The 21,255-nt window shown below is 42.4% G+C and overlaps 1 protein-coding gene across 1 annotated transcript in view; it reads left to right on the forward strand.

The window, feature by feature from the left end:
• Positions 1 to 20,964, forward strand: part of LOC124802674 — a 665,872-nt gene extending 644,908 nt beyond the window's left edge. The window contains exon 6 of the mRNA XM_047263602.1: positions 17,183 to 20,964. Coding sequence (XP_047119558.1) covers positions 17,183 to 17,283 — 101 coding nt within the window. The 3' untranslated portion in view covers positions 17,284 to 20,964. The remainder of the gene's footprint in view (positions 1 to 17,182) is intronic.
• Positions 20,965 to 21,255: the final 291 nt, after the last annotated feature.

The raw sequence follows: 21,255 nt of genomic DNA on the forward strand, positions 1-21,255 counted from the left end.
CGCTACGGTCGCAGGTTCGAATCCTGCCTCGGGCATGGATGTGTGAGATGTCCTTAGGTTAGTAAGGTTTAAGTAGTTCTAAGTTCTAGGGGTCTAATGACCTCAGATGTTAAGTCCCATAGTGCTCAGAGCCATTTGAACCCTTTGCTGTCTATATCACTTGAATAATACAGAAATATTTGTTCATTTATTTTAAACTGGTAAGATATAAAGGCAGTGGACCACGTGCACTTAAATTTGTGCTGGTGAACAGCATTGCGTCTCGTTTTAATCATTATGAATTTCGAAGGCAACATACAAAGTTTTTGAGTGTTACCACGACATACGTAGCACACAAATACTGAAACATGTCAACTCTTCCCAGGAATGCTACACGACCTAAACGAAACAAAATGCCGTTCACTGGAACTAATGTAGCTGCACATAAATCGCTACCTTTATATCTTATTAATTGCACCCTCTGCATGTTTATGTGTATTGTTCAAACCGTCCACACATATATTATACAAAATGCTGCTAAAAAAATGGTTCAAATGGCTCTGAGCACTATGGGACTCAACTGCTGAGGTCATTAGTCCCCTAGAACTTAGAACTAGTTAAACCTAACTAACCTAAGGACATCACAAACATCCATGCCCGAGGCAGGATTCGAACCTGAGACCGTAGCGGTCTTGCGGTTCCAGACTGCAGCGCCTTTAACCGCACGTCCACTTCGGCCGGCTAAAATGCTGCTAACTAAATAAATATATTTACGCAGTGTTGCAACGGACTACACGCTGCTGACGAATCTTCACTGTCCAATCAAATTAGTATGGCCACCTGTCAAAAGCCCGAATTACCACTCGTTGCACTGACGACAGCCGAGATTTTCTGGATGAGAGTCGATGAGGTTCTGGAAGATATCGACAGGGACATGCAGCCATGCCAACTATTCACTGCCGTGGGCAACTGGGCTAGGTTTCTCGGACAAGTATCCATGGCGCGAACTGCGATCGAGGTGCTCCCGCACGTTCTCGACTGGATTTCATCTGGGGCGTTTGATGGACAGGAGGGTACTCATCCTAGTATGCTATTCGATCCACGCACGTACAGTGCAAGCTGTGTGGCAAGTTGCATTGTCTTGTTGGTAAATGCCACTGTTTTCAGGAAGAACAAACTGCATGTAAGGGTGGAGATGGTCCCCAAGGATAGATGCGTACTTGTGTTGATCCATTGTTTCTCCCAGAATGACGAGATCACCAAGGGTATGCCATAAAAATAGTATCCAGACCATAACGTACCCTCCTCCGGCGTAGACCCTTCTAATGATCGTTGCATGGTGTTACCATTCACAGGTTTCACGCCGTGCTCGCCAGTAGCCATCTGGCCAATGGAACATAAAACGTGATTCATCTGAAAAATTCACTTTTCGCCACTCAGTGGACGTCCACTTGCGGTATTGGCGTGCAGTTTCCAACATTAATCGCCGATGAACAGCAGTGTGGGTGCATGAACCAGGCGCCATCTGTGGAAACCCACAAGCAGTAACATTCGCTGAAGGGTCGTTGAGGAGACGCTGCTGGCAGCTCAACAGCTGCACGTCTGTTCGCCCGTACACACCGTCGTTCACTGCCGTCACATATGGACCGTGTTGCACAACAGTTGCCTCGGCCTCGGTCTGGATAGCATCATTTTGCCATCCACAGCAAACCTTAATTACGGAGCCATGCGAACAGTTTAGACTTAGCTGTTACGGAAACACTTCCATCCTTGACCCTTTTCGACCTCAGATAAACCGCTCCGTTTTCCCACTTAACGACAACGACTGCACTGTTGTCGGCATCCCCGCTACAAGCTTTATAAGACCTCCACCGCAAGTTCTGCACCTGCCGTCTGTGAGTGGTTATCGCACGTGGTGGTCGCGATAATGTGGCTGCACCGCTTAATACTACCACACACATACTACCAAATAAAGCCATCCGAAGATAAGCATGATAACCAGAAATCGGTCGCCGGCCGCGGTGGCCGAGCGGTTCTAGGCGCTTCAGTCCGGAAACGCATGACTGCTACGGTCGCAGGTTCGAATCCTGCCTCGGGCATGCATGTGTGTGATGTCCTTAGGTTAGTTGGGTTTAAGTAGTTCTAAGTTCTAGGGGACTGATGACCTCAGATGTTAAGTCCCATAGTGCTCAGAGCCATTTGAGCCAGAAATCGGTCGTAGCAGTGAAACAAAGACTTTTAAAAGTATTTGTGCCTGGTTGGATCTTCCATGAACCATCCTTAATGGAATGAAACGCACAGAGCTCAACAATATCCACCACAGATCAAACAATATTTTAGATGAAAAGGGACCCTTAGCCAGAACAGCTTTTTAACAAGAGAACCGCTTTCCGTCCTGACTGTTCATGATCCAGGGCCAGCATCTTTAACTAATAATCGATATGTTATGGATCCGAAGTTGGAATTCAGCCACTGGGGAAATTGCCCCTAAAAAGCGGAAGAATCAACAATCATCAACTGCATGAGGATACGGAAAGGAACCCACTACGTTAAAGACGCATAATGTATATCCATAGGACATTTACCTGTGCTTGAAATAGTGTCATGATGATCTCTCCATTGTCAAAAGATTTCGTACTAGTACCCCATTCGGATCTACGTAAGGGTCTGCCAAGGAGAAGGTAAACACGAGAAAAAATGAATAACTAACTTAAAGAGCAAAATTCTACGAGTCGGAGCTTAGCAGGAAAGTAAGGAAATCTGAAAAGGTAAATGTAAAGGCTGAACCTAGAAACTGAGGGGTCAGCGAAATGATATGGAAAGAAGAAGCAGATGTATAGCGTGTTCCCGTGACGATGTTACAAACTTTCATCGATGATGGAGATTGATAAACTTATCAGTTCGAGGTAAGGAACTCTTTCCGTAAATGACGGAGGCAAAACTTACAATCGAAAATCGTTCTGATACCTCTGACAGTGGAACAGTGTACCAACACCGTTCTTGCTAAGATTATGAGGTACACAGCCTCTAGTTGTAGTCGTGTAGATGAAAACGAGGGAAAAAGTCTGGCAAACAAGGGCTGTAAAATGCATAATTTAAGAACTATGAGCACTTGTACATGTTCGTTACTGTGAAGCACATCTCTTCTACTCAACAGGTGACCGTACACTTCTTATGATGTGCGTTTTAAAGCCCTTGTTCATGGAGTTGTTTTCCTTGTTTTGGTCTATACTACCACCTCTGAAATTTCGCAACGACATGTATTCCACTTTCAGAGGTATCATAAAGATTATCGCTTAAAGCTTTCGACTCGGTCGTTTCCTGACCAGAGTCCCTTACCTCACATTGATTCACTTACCTATTTACATTATCCCTGAAGATTTGTAACATCGTCACCGAATTACACTGCAGATTCCGATCAACATTTAGTAACGATGGGGAGCAGGCTGAATTTAAGAGACCCATCTGGAAGGATCATTGTAAGGAGAAGTGGAATACTGAAGTACTGAGGAGTGGTGAGACGAGTTTCAATCTCTCTGAGCCTATATAGAGGGATCGTACGAGTCAGAGTGGTGAAACAAGGCTGTCAACTTGAATTATAACATATTTTTGTTTTGTGTTCTTCGCTGCTGCACAATTGCGTCTGTGTGGCCATGTTCACGCATATTGCTGAATCCGCTAAATTCTTCTTTTAAAGTATGGCAGCCCAGATGCATGACAATGCCTGACGAACGTAGGTAACACAAATTTCACTCGCTATACTATGCACTTGCAAATGAGTACACAACCGAAACTGCGCAGTTGTATACCTAGGCGTTTCAGACATTTTCTTTGTTACAGATCTAACTGTGAAAACTCAACATTGAAGAAGTGAGAAAAGTACGGAATAATTGCATTAGATGTGTGAGCTTACAGGCTAATGGAGAAAACAAAATGCCCGGATAAAATAAAGAACAATACAGTTAAGAAAAGGTAAAAAAAATAGAAGACTCGTAAAGAAGAATGGATGTGGCACATACTGCCCTGAAAACTAATTCTAACACCAGCTGTCGAAGGTACAAGAATGAAAATGTTGGATGAAGAGAAAAAACAGAAGATAGACTACAAGGGAGTTGGCCTAGAACAGGATCAGATGGAGACGGCAATGGTGTCAATAGTATAACGACTTATAATGTTACGAAGTATAATTTGACAGGGGTGGAACAGGTATTCGGCAGTAGTTTTACAGCAGGAATCATCCTTGCATTTGCCTCAAGTAATTTAGAAAAACCATGAGAAACTCTAAATCAGGATGGCCAGCATGACATTGCGGTCTCCACTGTCAGGAATAAAAGGCAAGTCTGTTGAAAACAGCACAACATTGTCTGGTTTGTAGTGTACAATACAGCTTTTTGTTCAAATTTTTTAACGACGTTAGCCGCATTTGGGCACTCAAATGTATCAACGAACTGGACCGGGACTCGAACGTAGATTTTCCGATTTTAGCAAACTGTCACCTTAACCTCCTCGGTGATTTTTTTGTATCAATCACACAAGAGCTCCTTAAATTCGGTACAATATTTTTGGAAAGCCATTACTCACATTTACATTCACCACTGGAGCAGTAACAATAAATAGGAAAGGCGTGCCTCTGTTTCACGTTGTCACTTGAGTTCCTTTTCATTCGGTGAATAACGCAAGCCGTTTCAGTACCATCCATATCATTCGGCAAGCCAAGACCTGCGTACGTTGTTGACACTGTGCTAACAAACCTATCATTGTCGTTAAATATTACGCTACCAATGGTAGTCCTGACTATCGGTTCACAGACGTCGTTATTTTTATACATTTTGTACATACACTATTCACGGTATTGGCAATTTTAATCCCTAAAACACAGAGTATCAGTATCTTTCTATCGCACAGTCCATTATCCGATGGGTTTGGTGCTTCGTCTGCCCAGGATACAATATTTTACTCGCCAGTACTTTTTGCAGTGATAAATTCCTTGGCATGTAAGACCGTTACGCTATATAACACAGCTGCTTGATATCATTCCCTTTCTTTTCCCTTTTATATTTCTTAATAGTAGAAATTTCTCTTCTCTACTTGCTGGGCCTGTTTTGAACAATGTACTGCTTTTGATTTTTGCTTCCGCCAGGAATACTGGGAAGGCTATAACATTGTAGAAGAGGTTTTGGTAGCGCATCCATTTTCCACGGATTTTTCTGGCATAATGCATTTATCGGACGTAGATTCGTCGTCTCATTTGTTTTCTGCGTAATCGCAATACTTAATTTCATTGTTTTTACAGTCACTAATGCTTCCTGCGACCTCCACATCCTCTTCCACTTCCAGACTCTCCTTCTGATGTTCTTGATAACTTGCGCTACAGGTGAAGATAACAGCAGCTTCACCTATTAATTTACTTTGATTGTTTGCTACTTCGCTGTCCATTCTGTTCCTTTGCTCTTCCGAAGCAGTATCACCAACGCTTGACGCCATCCCCGCATTCTCATCCATTTCCGCAGGCACATTCCGGTGGTCCTCATCATGCATGATACCAGAGACGCTGCTGAAACTGTTGTCCGTTGAGTTTGAGTTACGTGTGTTATCACATTTATTGCTCTCCGTTCGGTTTTCTTGCTGATTGTCGAAGGATTCTGTGGCTTCTTCATCCACAATTTTCCCACTGCCAGGCCCTGATGTACCCATACTGGGCTCATTGTATGCCATTGCCTCAGGTGGACTTTTCAGTACGTAATTGTACAAGGCGTCTACGTCACAGTTTCCCCTAAGGTCTTCGGTATAACTGCTACGGAGTATACGCGGGGCTGATTTTCATACACAACACATGCCTTACGACAGCATACATTCACATAAGAGCTTATGTGCTGTTGTAATTCTGCTTTAGTTACTGTATTACAACTGAGGTTGCCATGCCAGGTTCTGATCACACTTCTTCTCTAATACCATAAAATGTCCCACATAAACTAAGCGTTTCTCATATATTTTCGAGGATCACTTCTAACCGTAAATTACAAACTCAAATACTGGAGGCCAAGGCCTGCAATACTGTGCTAACACACGCATCATTATCCCACACATTTCATGATGAATAAAGCTCTTGTTGCATTGTTCTTTCGTATTTCAGCATCAGTACACTTGTAACTTGTCCAGTCGTTCGACCGACTGATAAACTGTCCATTAGCTCAGTAATACTTCTCAGCTGTTGATTGCTGTCGTATTGACTACTTAGCTATTTGTAGCTGGCATTTTCCGACAACTTAACTCCCTAGGTACATGTTATCACTGTAATAACTTCCGTAACTGCGTGACAACATGGTATGAGTTCTCCCAGTCTGCTACTGCCACTCTTGAATATAGCTAACTCGTTCAACAAATTAAAATTCAAAGTAATCTTGAAATTAAATAGTTTATGGTCAGCACTGGGCTGATTATGTCTGTAAGTTCCCTACATCCATCTCAAGTCCCCTAGTAGTACAATGACACCAACTCTTTTTGCATTTTCACTTGAGTTAGCTGTTTTTCATTCTGATTCTGTTCGGCGCCGTAAAGGAAATGCATACTGTTCGACGCTGCTCAGTAAAAATCACAGAGTAAAAACTTCGCGCCTGTATTCGCGCTATCGTGTCCGCGCGTCGACGCGTAGTTGTTCGCTCTACAGGTGACTCCCGAAAAGCCGTGCAGTTTCCGAAATCCTCTTGCCGAGCCTCAGGGCCACCACTACCTGCCCTCGGTCAAACTCAGATAGATCGTTCGCATTCCCCTTTTCACAAACGAACAACACAGTCACTGATACCACATAAACCGTGCGTGTGTCTGACTGTCACCTGCCTGACTAGCAAACAGGTGACGCTGTTATCACCTGGACAGGTTTATATCGACAGCAGGTCGGTGGTCATAAAGTCCTAACAATGGATGATTCCAGGCCAGTGTGAATGCATCCTCATACCGATAAAGAAGGTCATGCTGCCAAGTACTTTGTAGCTTTGACTCGCTTTTTTAATCACTGAAATGACATCACATTCACTTACCACCCGTGAAGTTCCATTTCGTTTCCTCCTCCCTTTGTTTATTTCCTTCTTCTGTCAGGGAGTGTAAGTCACTAAAATATAGACGATCGTGCAAGAGCAATATATACAATATTCCGGCCTGCTTAACTTTTGTTAGGCCTTCTAGCGATGAAGCAGAGAACGAAGAGCAAAGGCCCGTTCCAAGCTGATGATGTAAGCGCGAAGAACAATCATGAGGAGGACTAAGGAGATATACAAATTCTCTTCTTATGTCTGTGTCCTATGATTTTCCTGAACGACCCTAACCCAAGACGTCACAACCAAGCTGCGCGCGGAACTAGCTAGGCAGTGAAGAATGTATCTGTCGATAAGCTGGCGCAAACCCGACCCGATCCGGCCCGCCACTCTCGCGTGTCGCTCCAACCGTGTTGAGAGACTAAAGTCCGAGCGATACATACAAACTCAGCAGCCAATCAAAATGCTTTCATTGGGTTACATTAGCTGATGTTCAACCAGTGAAGGAACAGCTGAAACTATAAATATTTTGCCCAGAAAAACGTAAAACTATCTGGGTGTGAGTTATTTGATCAGTGACAAAATATCACTAATTAAATGCAACAAAATAAAAGAAGAACCTATCCTTACGAATATTTGGCACTAGAAAAGTGGACAGGTTGTTCGTACCACAGCATAATAAAGACTTTCATTCGAAATTACTGAAATTGGCAGAGCATCACTTTGCAGTTCCAGGCAACAGTACCAAAATCGAAAGGGAAATTCCCTTTCATAGCTCCACAATGGACAAAGAAACTCAATAAAGAGATCCATGTAACAATTTACAAAAAATTGAACGTTTTTAATAAAATGGGTATAAATGAGAAATATTAATACAGAGTTTAACTACAGATTATTGTTATTTCTTCGTAAGTCTAACGGATATGATCAGAGTTACTGAACAACTTTTTGTTTCACGTCCCACAAGAACATATGATTTCTCATGATTTATTTCGTTTGATGAACACCTTTCGATTTATCTTGGCGTAATAGTATCCTATGATTTAAGAGATAAACAAATCTCTGCCGCCATTGGCCACTGAATTAAAGTCAGTGATAACAAGTAAAAATTTTGTGCTGGACCAGTGTCTCGAACCCCGATTTCCTGCTTTACGCCAACTGTCGCCATAACCAATTCCGCTCTGCGGACATGCTTCCTTCCCAATTCAAATTCTCAACCTGCCGCACACCATACATGTAGCGTCCACCGTCCATAACCATCATTGTTTGCAACTTAACCTGATTCTGGATGCCAACAGCTGAATGGGTTAAGGTGGCCGCTCGCATAAAGAGGTCTGATACAAATTTTCACTTTTCAATGGTGATTGAATTCAGTTTGTGTGTTTGGCAGTTTATGGGCGCTCAACGGTGAGGCTATCAGCGCCCTTACACTCATTAAAACAAACAAATGTGGATAAGATCTCACTCTCACCGCATTCGTATTGACCACACAAACACTATCGCACTTTCGCTAAAACACCGGAGAAAGAATAACACTAGCTGTACATGAGACTGTTGTGTTGTTGTGGTCGTAAGTCCAGGGGATGGTTTGATGCAGCTCTCCATGCTACTCTATCCGGTGCAAGCTTCTTCATCTTCGAGTAACTACTGCAACTTCTATCCTTCTGAATTTGCTTAGTGTATTCATCTCTTGGTCTCCCTCTACGATTTTTACCCTCCACGCTGCCTCCAATACTAAACTAGTGATTCCTTGATGCCTCAGAACATGTCCTACCAACCAACCCGTTCTTCTAGCATAGTTATGCCACAAATTTCTCTTCTTTCCAATTCTGTTCAGTACCTTCTCATTCGTTAAATGATCTACCGATATAATCTTCAGCATTCTTCTATAGCACCACATTTCGAAAGCTTCTATTCTGTTCTTGTCTAAACTATTTATCGTCTACGTTTCGATTCCATTCAAGGTGACATTCCATACAAATACTTTCAGGAAAGACTTCCTGACACTTAAATCTAAACGTGATGTTAACAAATTTCTCTTCTTCAGAAACGCTTTCCTTGCCAGAGCCAATCTACATTTTATATCCTCTCTACTTCGACCATCATTAGTTATTTTGGTCCTCACATAGCAAAACTCATCTACTACCTTAAGTGTTTCGTTTCCTAGTCTAGTTCCCTAAGCATCACCTGATTTATTTCGACTATATTCCATTATCCTCGTTTTTCTTTCGTTGATGTTCATCTTATATCTTCCTTCCGTTCAGTTGCTCTTCTAGGTCCTTTGCTGTCTGTGATAGAATTACAATGTCAGCGGCAAACCTCAAAGTTTTTATTTCTTCGCCTTGGATTTTAATTGCTACTCCGCATTTTTCTTTTGTTTCCTTTATTGCTTGCTCAATATACAGTTTGAATAATATTGGGGAAAGACTACAACCCTGTCTTACTCTCTTTTCAGTCACTACTTCCCATTCGTGCCTCTCGACTGTTATAACTGCCATCTGATTTCTGTACAAATTGTAAATAGCCTTTCTCTCCTTGTATTTTACCCTTGTCACCTTCAGAATTTGAAAGAGAGTGTTCCAGTCAACATTGTCGTAAGCTTTCTCTAAGTCTACAAATGCTAGAAACGTAGGTTTGCCTTTCCTTAACCTATCTTCTAAGATAAGTCGTAGGGTCAGTAGTGCCTCGCGTGTTCCAATATTTCTACGGAATCCAAACGGATCTTCCCTCAGGTCGGCTTCTACCGCTTTTTCCATTCGTGTGCAAAGAAATCATGTTAGTATTTTGCAGCTGTGATTTATTAAACTGATAGTTCGGTAATTTTCACACTTGTCGACACCTGGTCTCTTTGGGTTTGGAATTATTATATTCTTCTTGAAATCTGAGGGTATTTCACCTGTCTCATTCATCTTGCTGACCAGATGGTAGAGTTTTGTCAAGGCTGGCTCTCCCAAGGCTATTAGTAATTCCAGTAGAATGTTGTCTACTCCTCGGGCCTTCTCTTGACTTAGGTCTTTCATGCTCTGTCAAATTCTTCACCCAGTATCATATCTCCCATTTCATCTACGTCCTCTTTCATTTACATGATATTGTCCTCAAGTACATCGACCTTGTGTAGACCATCTGTATACTCCTTCCACCTTTCTCCTTTCCCTTCTTTGCTTAGAACTGGGTTTCCGTTTGCGTTCTTGCTATTCATACAGGTGACTCTCTCTTCTCCAAAGGTCTCTCTAATTTTCCTGTAGGTAGTTGTCTATCTTACCCCTAGCGATATACGCCTCTTACATTTGTTCTCTAGTCATCCTTGCTTAGCAATTTTGCACTTCCTGTCGATCTCATTTATGAGACGTCTGAACTCCTTTTCGCCTGCTTAATTTACTGCATTTTTATATTTTATCCTTTCATCAATTAAATTCAGTATCTCTTTTGTTACCCAAGGATTTCTATCAACCCTCGCTTTTTTACCTATTTGATCCTCTGCTACCCTCACTATTTCATCTCTCAAAGGTACCCATTCTTTCCACTGTATTTGTCAACCGTTCCCTAATGATCTCTCTGAAACTCTCTACAGCCTCTGGTTCTTCTAGTTTATCCAGGTCCCATCTCCTTAAATTCCTACCTTCTTGCAGTTTCTTCAGTTTTATTCTACAGTTCACAACCAATAAATTGTGGTCAGATCCACATCTGCACCTGTAAATAACTTACAATTTAAAACCTGGTTCCTAAATCTCTGTCTTACCATTACATAATCTATCTGCAATCTTCCAGTGTCTCCAGGCCTCTTCCACGTATACAACATCCTTTCATGATTGTTAAACCAAGTATTAGCTATGATTAAGATATGCTCTGTGCAAAATTCTACCACGCGGCTTCCTCTTTCATTCCTTACCCCAGTCCATATTCACCTACTACTTTTCCTTCTCTTCCTTTCCCTGCCATTGAATTCTAGTCCCCCATGAATATTATATTTTCGTCCCGCTTAACTATCTGAATAATTTCTTTTATCACACCATATATTTCTTCAATCTCTTCATCATCTGCGGGGCTAGTTGGCATATTAACTTGTACTACTGTGGTAGGCGTGGGCTTCGTGTCTGTCTTGGATGCAATAATGCGTTCATTATGCTGTTTGTAATAACTTCTCTGCGCTCCTATTTTTTAATTAATTATTAAACCTACTCCTGCATTACCCCTATTTGATTTTGTATTTACAGCCCTGTATTCACTTGACCAGAAGTATTCTTCCCCCTGCCACCGAACTTCAATAATTCCCACTGTATCTAACTTCACCTATCCATTTCCCTTTCTAAATTTTCCAAACTAGCTGCCCGATTAAGGGATCTGACATTCCACCCTCCGATCCGTAGAATGCCAGTTTTCCTTCTCCTAATAGCTACGTCCTCTTGAATAGTCCTCTCCCGGAGATCCAAATGTGGGACTATTTTACCTCCGGAATATTTTACCCAAGAGGATGCCCTCATCATTTAGCCATACAGTAAATCTGCATGCCCTGGGAAACAATTATGGTTGTAGGTGCCACTTGCTTTCAGCCGTTCGCAGTACCAGCACAGCAAGGCCGTTTTGGTTAATGTAACAAGGTAAGATCAGTCAATCATCCAGACTGTTGCTCCTGCAACTACTGAAAAGCCTGCTGCCCCTCTTCAGGAACCACAGGTTTGTCTGGCCTCTTAACAAATAGCCCTCTGTTGTGGATGCATATCTGTATCTGTATCGCTAAGGCACGAAAGCCTCCCAATCAACGGCGAGGGCCTTGGTTCATGATGTGGGGGGGGGGGGGGGGGCGAAGGGGGGTGGGGAAATGAGATTAGAACACAAGTAAGACGACAAAGGAGATAAAAGAGAGACACAGGGAAATGTCACTGGCTGATCACTTACACAAAACATGGGTGAGCCATGCTCCCAGTCACCATGTTTACACGTTAAAACCTTCACCCTAAAATCTTGGGAAAAATATTCGACAATTCATAAAACTTTAAGCTCGATCCACATTCGTTTGAACGTTACGTAAAATAGAGGGCAGACCCGTACCGCTGATCGGAAAATAAAACACAGTTCAGTAAAATGTGGCGCGCAGTGATCTGCACGCCACAAGCACCACACAGTGTAGGATCCTCTCGCCGAAACAAGAAGCCATGCGTCATCGGGATGTGGTGTATGCGAATACGAGTAAGGAGCTCGTCCTGTCGGCGTGGCTGGAAGAGGTACGTCACGGCCACGTTGTGCGCCGTACTAGACGGAGCTCATTGTTTATACCATCCTTCCACTTATCCTCTCACAGACGTAGCACTCTAAATATCAACAGCAGGGCTATAGCATGTAAGTGGATGACACACTGAAGAAATGAGGATCACGACACTCCTCCTTGGCTGCTAGATCCGCCTTTCCGTTTCATGCGATACCCATGTGCGCTGGTACCCACCGGTGAATTCAGTGCCCGTTGGCGGCTGATATCTGTATATGTCATCAACATACACAGAGTAAGATGCTTAAGAAGAATGCAGTTCATGGTAATTGTTCAGAGAGACTACGGCCAGTCTCAACGCATGCATTGCAATGGTACATGCAGTTCTGCCGCACTCTCAAAAATGGCTCTGAGCGCTATGGGACTTAACATCTGAGGTCATCAGTCCCTTAGAACTTAGAACTACTTAAGCCTAATAACATCCGGACTGATGCACATAGAGTGCAGATCATTAAAACATAGGCGTTTTTCGTTGCGACAGGATCTTCTCATGAAATTTCAATCACCAGTTGCCTCCTCCGATTGCGAAAACATTCTGTTGCCATCCTCCTTCACAGGGAGAAATGATCATCACCATAAAATAAGAGAAATCAGGGCTCACACAGAAAAATTCGAGAGTGGAACTGTAGAGAGACAGCTTGAAGGTGGTTCATTGAACCCTCTGCCAGGCACTTTATTGTGAATAGCAGAGTAATCACGCAGATGTAGATGTAGATAGGCAGCCCGCTGTATGCACACCGCCATCGCTACTGACAGTTGTACATTCCATGAGACAGTGTGTGATGTGTCCATGCTGAGGTGTGTGACTGTGTGCAGTGTGTGACACGTTGTCAAAGACGGAAGATTACTCGTCACTAGAGTTGGCAGACATGCGTTTAATGTACAGTGTATGGATTAAGTCGTGAACGTAAAGTAGCATGAATGTTCAGCGTACGCTTTCCCAGCAGGCATCATTGTAACTGGAAGGGGTTTATCTCCATGGATGCCAACTTACGACCGACGGGGTCGTTCATGCCACAGAGAGCCGGCCAAGGTTCTCGTCAAAGACATTTCCGAACATAAGATTTTGAGGAGATGGAGTTTGATAGCGTGGCCGATACTACTTAGCAGTAAGCAAACATAACCATGCCAGTGAAACCACACTACGAAGGATACAGAGTGAATAGTACTGCTAGAACATGTATTACACCCATGTCATAAAGAACGTGTGCAGGCATTGAGAACAAAGGATTTTGACTCCCACAGTCACTTCCGTCAATGGATTATCCACTGCAGTGATTTAATGCCGAATTTCGTACAGTTTGTATTGTTAAAGGATTAGCTCTCATTCACCCGTGACCATCTTTTCAGTAACCACAACAGCCATCTCTCGAGTGAGGACAGTCCTCAAGCCAAGCACATCGGTGGCCACGAGCAACTGTTTTCTGTCAACGTATGGTCGGGCATTGTCCAAAATCACCTTACAGGATCTCATTTGTTGCTTCCCCATTTGACTACTCCACGTTACCTGGCGTTCCTGCGAGATGTTCTGTCACACTTATTGGAGATTGTACTTTTTTTTGTATGCTAAAGGATGTGGTTTCAACACGACGGTGCACCAGCCTACTTCGATATTAATGTCCGCTAGCACCGGAACCGTACGCTCATTACTGGACTGGATGGGGAGGTCCTGTGCAATGGCACGCGCGATCGCCGGATCTCACACCTCCGGAATTTTCCCTCTGAGGTTATGTCAAGACACTGGAGTATGAAACCCTAGTCGAAACTAAGATCTGCTTGCGAGGGTCAAAGCTGCCTGTCTCCTGTTACAAAAGACACCAGGGATCTTTTGAGAGAAAGCTGCAGAATTTTCGTGCACCGTTGCCGTGATGCACTGAGACTGGTGGTCGTCACTTAGAATAATTACTATGAGCTACATTGTTGTTGTGTAGCCGAGCGGTCTGAGGCGCTGCAGTCATGGGCTGTGCGGCTGGTCCCGGCGGAGGTTCGAGTCCTCCCTCGGGCATGGGTGTGTGTGTTTGTCTTTAGTATAATTTAGGTTAAGTAGTGTGTAAGCTTAGAGACTGATGACTTTAGCAGGTAAATCCCATAAGATTTCACACACATTTGAACATTTTGTTGTTGTTGTGTGCTACACTGTTCATGTTAATAACACAATAAGTACGGATTCCTGACCATAGGTCCCACATCGCAGTTGAACCCGTTGTGGACTGGCTATCAGCTACTTCAGTTTGACCCAAAAGATTTTAGAAGCCCTATATTTATATGGTCGCTGTTCTGTCACTCTTCTTCCTAAGGTAATCTTAATATTAGCTGTGTGGTGTCTGTTCTGTCGTACATTTCCTACAAAACAGAAGACACCAAACTACACTACTGGGCATTAAAATTGCTACACCACAAAGATGACGTGCCACAGACGCGAAATTTAACCGACAGGAAGAAGATGCTGTGATATGCAAATGATTAGCTTTTCAGAGACTTCCTGGCAGATTAAAACTGTGTGCCCGACCGAGACTCGAACTCGGGACCTTTGCCTTTCGCGGCCAAGTGGTAGAGCACTTGCCCGCGAAAGGCAAAGGTCACTTGCCCGCGAAAGGCAAAGGTCCCGAGTTCGAGTCTCGGTAGGGCACACAGTTTTAATCTGCCAGGAAGTTTCATATCAGCGCACACTCCGCTGCAGAGTGAAAATCTCATTCTTGCTTTTCAGATCATTAACACAAGGTTGGCGCCGGTGTCGACACCTACTACCTGCTGACATGAGGAAAGTTTCCAAACGATTTCTCATACACAAACAGCAGTTGACCGGCGTTGCCTGGTGAAACGTTGTTGTGATCCCTCGTGTAAGGAGGAGAAATGCGTACCATCACGTTTCCGACTTTGATGAAGGTCGGATTGTAGCCTATCGCGATTGCGGTTTATGGTATCGCGACATTGCTACTCGCATTGATTGAAATCCAATGACTGTTAGCAGAATATAAAATCGGTGGGTTCAGGAGGGCAATACGGAACGCGGTGCTGGATCCCAACGGCCTCGTATCACTAGCAGTCGAGATGACCAGGCATCTTATCTGCATGGCTGTAACTGATCGTGCAGCCACGTCTCGATCCCTGAGTCAACAGATGGAGACGTTTGCAAGACAACAACCAACTGCACGAACAGTTCGACGACGTTTGCAGCAGCATGAACTATCAGCTCGGAGACCATGGCTGCGGTTACCCTTGACGCTGCATCACAGACAGGAGCGCCTGCGCTGGTGTACTCAACGACGAACCTGGGTGCACGAATGGCAAAACGTCATTTTTTCGGATGAATCCAGGTTCTGTTTACAGCACCATGATGGTCGCATCCATGTTTGGCGACATCGCGGTGAACGCACATTGGAAGCGTGTATTCGTCGTCGCTATACTGGCGTATCCCCCGGCGAGATGGTATGGGGTACGACTGGTTACACGTCTCGGTCACCTCTTGTTCGCACTGAGGGCACTTTCAACAGTGGACGTTACATTTCAGATGTTTTAAGACCCGTGGCTATACCCTTCATTCGATCTCTGCGAAACCCTACATTTCAGCAGGATAACACACGACCGCATGTTGCAGGTCCTGAATGGGCCTTCCTGGATACAGAAAATGTTCGACTGCTACCTTGGCCAGCACATTCTCCAGATCTCTCTCCAACTGAAAACGTCTGGTCAATGATGGCCGAGCAACTGGCTCTTCACAATACACCAGTCACTACTCGTGATGATCTATGGTATCTTGTTGAAGCTGCATAGGCAGCTGTACTTGTACACGCCATCCAAGCTCTGTTTGAATCAATGGCCAGTCGTATCAAGGCCGTTATTACGGCCAGAGGTGGCTGCGCTGGGTGCTGATTTCTCAGGACCTATGTACCCAAATTGCGTGAAAATGTAATCACATGTCAGTTCTAGTATATTTGTCCAATGGATACCCGTTTATCATCTGCATTTCTTCTTGGTGGAGCAATTTTAATGGTCAGTAGTGTATTAACAAGATTACCTTAGTAAGAAGACAGTCAATTAAGAAGACTGAGCACTTAGTTGCTGTAATAACTTCTAAATTATAAGACTATTCAAAAATGGCTCTGAGCACTATGGGACTCAACTGCTGTGGTCATTAGTCCCCTAGAACTTAGAACTAGTTAAACCTAACTAACCTAAGGCCATCACAAACATCCATGCCCGAGGCAGGATTCGAACCTGCGACCGTAGCGGTCTTGCGGTTCCAGACTGCATCGCCTTTAACCGCACGGCCACTTCGGCCGGCTATAAGACTATTAACTGATTGTTTTAGTTTAAGTACGTTTTAATTATGATGTCGGAAAGAAGTGACTGCAATTGGTTGTTAATAAATAGTTGAAAGGCCCAGCTGTCTCTATTTATGTTTAAAATAGGTAGTCCAGCATTTAGGGCAAAATGATGGGATAGATATGACGGTGAGGTGGACTTATCAGTTTTTGGACCTGGAAGCCCTAGTTGCAGAATCAATAATTCAAGAACAGTCTTAATCGCATTTGTTATTATACCGCCAACCGGTTTCAACCCGACGTAGGGGTCATCTTCTGGGCGTTTACACCATTGGTCGACTGCTGGTTATGTAGACAGGAGTGACACCACCAGCAGTCGACCAATGGTGTAAACGCTACACCATTGGTCGACTGCTGGTTATGTAGACAGGAGTGACACCACCAGCAATCGACCAATGGTGTAAACGCTCAGAAGATGACCCCTACGTCTGGTTGAAACCGGTTGGCGGTATAATAATAATAAATTCGATTAAGACTGTTTTTGAATTATTGATTAATGATGCTAATCACTGCTTCTCTCCACAGCCATGTTGTCCAAAAACCTAGTTGCAGAGCTGACGGACGTGTAACTTGCTGTGTTTCAGTGGAGGTGGAGGTGCCCCGTCAGGCTAGCTGCGCCAGCTGCGGCTGCCTGCTGGCCTCGCCGCTGCACTTGCTGTGTCTGGTCGCCCTGCTACACCGATGACCTCTCTACGTCAATTAGCAGCTCGCAATCATAGCTAGCGAACCTTTTGGATGATGCAAGTGTCGTTTTATTTGTATTTTTCCAGATGTGGTTAGACGTATACATTTATACATGGATGGATGTAAATACCCGGCTTTTTTATAACTGGAGCTTACTATATAATTTTAATAATCGGCGGGAAGAACATAACTTTTTACATGTAAAGCATTCCTGCGTGATATACAGTAAAAGGGTGGTTCTTCTGAGCATTTACAAGGTATATCTTTCACGGTTCCATAAAATTTCTCCAAAGGAGAAACATCCTCATCCGAAGGAATACGTAAAAGTTTCTGCATAAGGGTGAGATTCTTTCTTGCTCGAGCATGACGATACGGAGCCTGTCGCTTTTAGAATTGTTGATGTGAATATCTTTTGCTACAAACTGTCTTCTGTAACACTGACTGTCGTTAGGAACTAATCAGACGAGCTTAATCTGTCAATTCCTGTTGTAATTTTTAGTTGTTAACCCGGAGAACAATCAAAAAAATGCGTCGTCAACGTCAGAGAAAATTTCAGTTTCGTGCGGTTTATAACAGCAGCCGTATTCCGAGAAAGATTTTGTAAGGTTTTGCTTCACTTTTCTGTCCGTAGGTCACATACAGTCATGCCATCTTTTACACCACACACTTCCTCTTTTTCGCATATTAGTGTCAGTTGACACGTCAATGAACCATACCAGTTTTACATACGCTTGATCGGTTGCAGTTATTTCATATGTTGCTAAATGTTGTCACGAAACAAAACGTTTCTCACTTTTGTGCAACACGTCACCATTTTATGAACTTTCTTATGATCGTAGACGGAATGTACCAGTTAGCTACTTACAAGCTGACCGCTTCTGCTAGTCCCCACTGGTTTTGCCCAGATTTGTCGTATATGCAGGGCTTGGGCAGTAATTAAAGTAACAGAAGTACGAACTCCATTTGGCCATGCGTTTATAAGAAAGTGGAATTTTTGGTGCGACTCAGACGAGGCATGAACCATTTGTATGACAAAAGGAGTCCAGGCACCAGTTACCACAGCGGGAAAATTACACAACGTTAATCCCAGAGCTCTGGCGTCGAGTCCCTATACATAGTTTATTTTTCTGTTTAGTTAGTACATACTGCAGATAAACTGAAATAATGCTCAATATGATGTTTTTATTGATATTTTCACAAAATAGGAGGGCAAACAACCACACGAAGAAGGGATGCCGTATGCCGTCGTGAAGTACTAAAGTGTTTCCCCTAAGTGCATTCCGCTAGTGCAACCTTGCGGTGTGAATTTTTATTGTCAGGTAAAGAATTCGATCAAAAAGTTTAAGACTGCTCTTTTCTTAGCGAGGGAGGAAGAGAAACCACATCCCAAGAAAACTGCATCAAAATACATTCCATTCTACAGACTAGATAACTTCGCCAATATTTTGCGAAATTACGCATTACACGTGGTTTGCTGACAAACTTGCTATGAGGGAGAAACTTTCATGAATGTAAACCAAGTTTGTTTTTCTACAGAAACTTTAAATAAATACGTAATTGTAGAATGCAGCTTCTCTAACTGTGCAAAATACCGCGAAAGTTACTACTTTCCCTGTTGTTAAGATGAACATTAACCCAGCACTTGTAAAACATCAGCTATAAAATAGTAAAAGTATCTAATGTTGTATACAAAGTTCTCGAGTACGCCTTACGGTTTCTTGCTGGAAATTTATATGCGATCCAAAATTTTCCTTGGCGCTTCCTTTTCATATTTTTCTGGAAATATTAACAAAGACAATTTTTGAGCATTATTTCGGTTTATTTGCAGTGTAAGTAACATAAAAGTTGAAGTAAAGAAATGAAAACGCTACCGCGTACGTTCTCGACCCCAGACTGCTGATCTAATGTCTTTTCGCTACTCCAAACGCTGGCGGCAAACTTCGCTTACATCTGTATCTCACATTATCCTCATTTTCATTCTATGTAAGAGCTGTCTATACCATAAATATGGGCAAAATCGGTTGTAACGAGTAAGCGTGGTTCTCTTGTGAACAAAATAATTATTTGTTGTGAAGACGGCGATGTCATTTTTAGCCCGCAGGTAACGGTTTTTTTTTAAATTGTGTATCGATTTGAAGGTCATAACGTAAGCAAGAATTGGTGTATTCATGGTCCATAACATCACTGCGCAAATGGTAAAACATATCACCCATCTTTTCCATAGAATCTGGTAACAGGAAAAAAATGCAGAACGAAAAATTTACTCGCTTCGTAAAGGAAAATTATAGATTATGTCTTCTGTTTTTGCTATTTACTTCAGCAACCGCGTGTTACTTCACTAACTACTACAGTATTTGGACTTACGTATGAACAACGCATGTTTTGAACAGAGTAGTGGAATAGAGTGCTTGTGTTAAGTTTATTTCCATGTAATTTTAATTGAAATATTCATGTGAAATATTGAGCTCAGGGTGCTTTGGTGTGTGCAGATATCATTATTTGATTCAGGTGTCATTAGACTATATTTGCAGGCGTTGTTCCTATAGTTTACAGAAACTTACGAACCAGACTCTTTCTGGTAAGATTAAGCAACTCATCATGCATTTCAGGCACTAATGTCTTCCTGTAAACTAATACATATCTTATATGAAAATTGCTTGTCAGAATGGCAGGTTAATTATTTTTATAACATTTATGAACTTTCTTAAGGTAAGAATAAAAGAGGTGAGTGAACTAGATATCGGTTATTTGAGTAGCAGAGAGTAGCGTACTCTGTGAATCGATTTCGTTTCATTATTCTCCTCGAGTCACTCATTAACACAGAGGAGCATCAAAGCCAAATTATCAACTGACTTGTGGCATTTTGAGTGGCACACTCTGCACATATCTGCAAGGCAATGTGCACAGTTGTCGCGGAGAGCTATGCCAGCACTGTTTTAGGAATAAACTGCAAAACAGACTTACGTAACACCCCTAATAGGTAATATCTGGCATTAGGCGGACGCGCTGAGTCCCAAATCTTTATGTGTACAATGTTAGTATTTGATAATGACACCTTATTTATTATTTTTTAAAGAAAAATCTATATTAAAAACCACAACTGCGTGATCATGAGCGCCCCACAGTACACTGGAAGACATATATACATAAGAGATAAATATTAGTAAGCAAAAATCGTCCACATAAATGTGTTTATGTTTTGTATAAATTTTATCATTGTTAGTTTATGTGGATATAAAAATTATTTATATTCGAGAACGTATTGTGAAAATATGTTTCTCTGTGATACGATGTAAACATATCAATGTGAAAGTCATAGCTACCTGTTCATTAACCATGAATTATAACTATATATATTACTGAATATGTGTCATTTATTTCTTTCAACGGCTGTTTGGCTAGAGTGTGACTAGCCTTGCCTTAATGGGTTTCTCTTGTTATTAGAAGTATTTGAGTATATAAATGTGGTGTCAAAGATTTTTATTTCTATAACGTCATGTAAATAAAAATTAAGAAACTTTTTCCACGGATTGTTTGTATGGATATTTTTCATCAGCTTCTGATTTACTGTACATATGGAAACCATGCTTTCGACTAGGAATTAGAGAACTATAGTAATGCCGTGCTTGACGCCTCTAACATGTGAGCATTAAAGTGTGTATTAAACCTCTTTTATCTAAAACTGTAAAAATAATTTACCTTATCCTCTGCTCCTCCGATCAAACCAGGGACATTTCCAGTAATTTCTAAGGCTTTAGATGAGAAAACGTAAAACGTATATGATATGTACATTGGAAGCACTTGCTTTTCACGAAGTATGGTATAAAAACAGTTGTACCATTGATGAAAATTGAGTTAACTGTAGAAGCTCTATCAAAATAGAGGTTATAAAATCTACTATTTTCAGGTAGTACTTACCTGCCTTCCATCTGATACTGCCAAAATTTTATAAACTGATCTCTTAACAATAAAG

This window comes from Schistocerca piceifrons, chromosome 6 (assembly GCF_021461385.2).
Source record: "Schistocerca piceifrons isolate TAMUIC-IGC-003096 chromosome 6, iqSchPice1.1, whole genome shotgun sequence".
Classification (NCBI taxonomy): Eukaryota; Metazoa; Arthropoda; class Insecta; order Orthoptera; family Acrididae; genus Schistocerca; species Schistocerca piceifrons.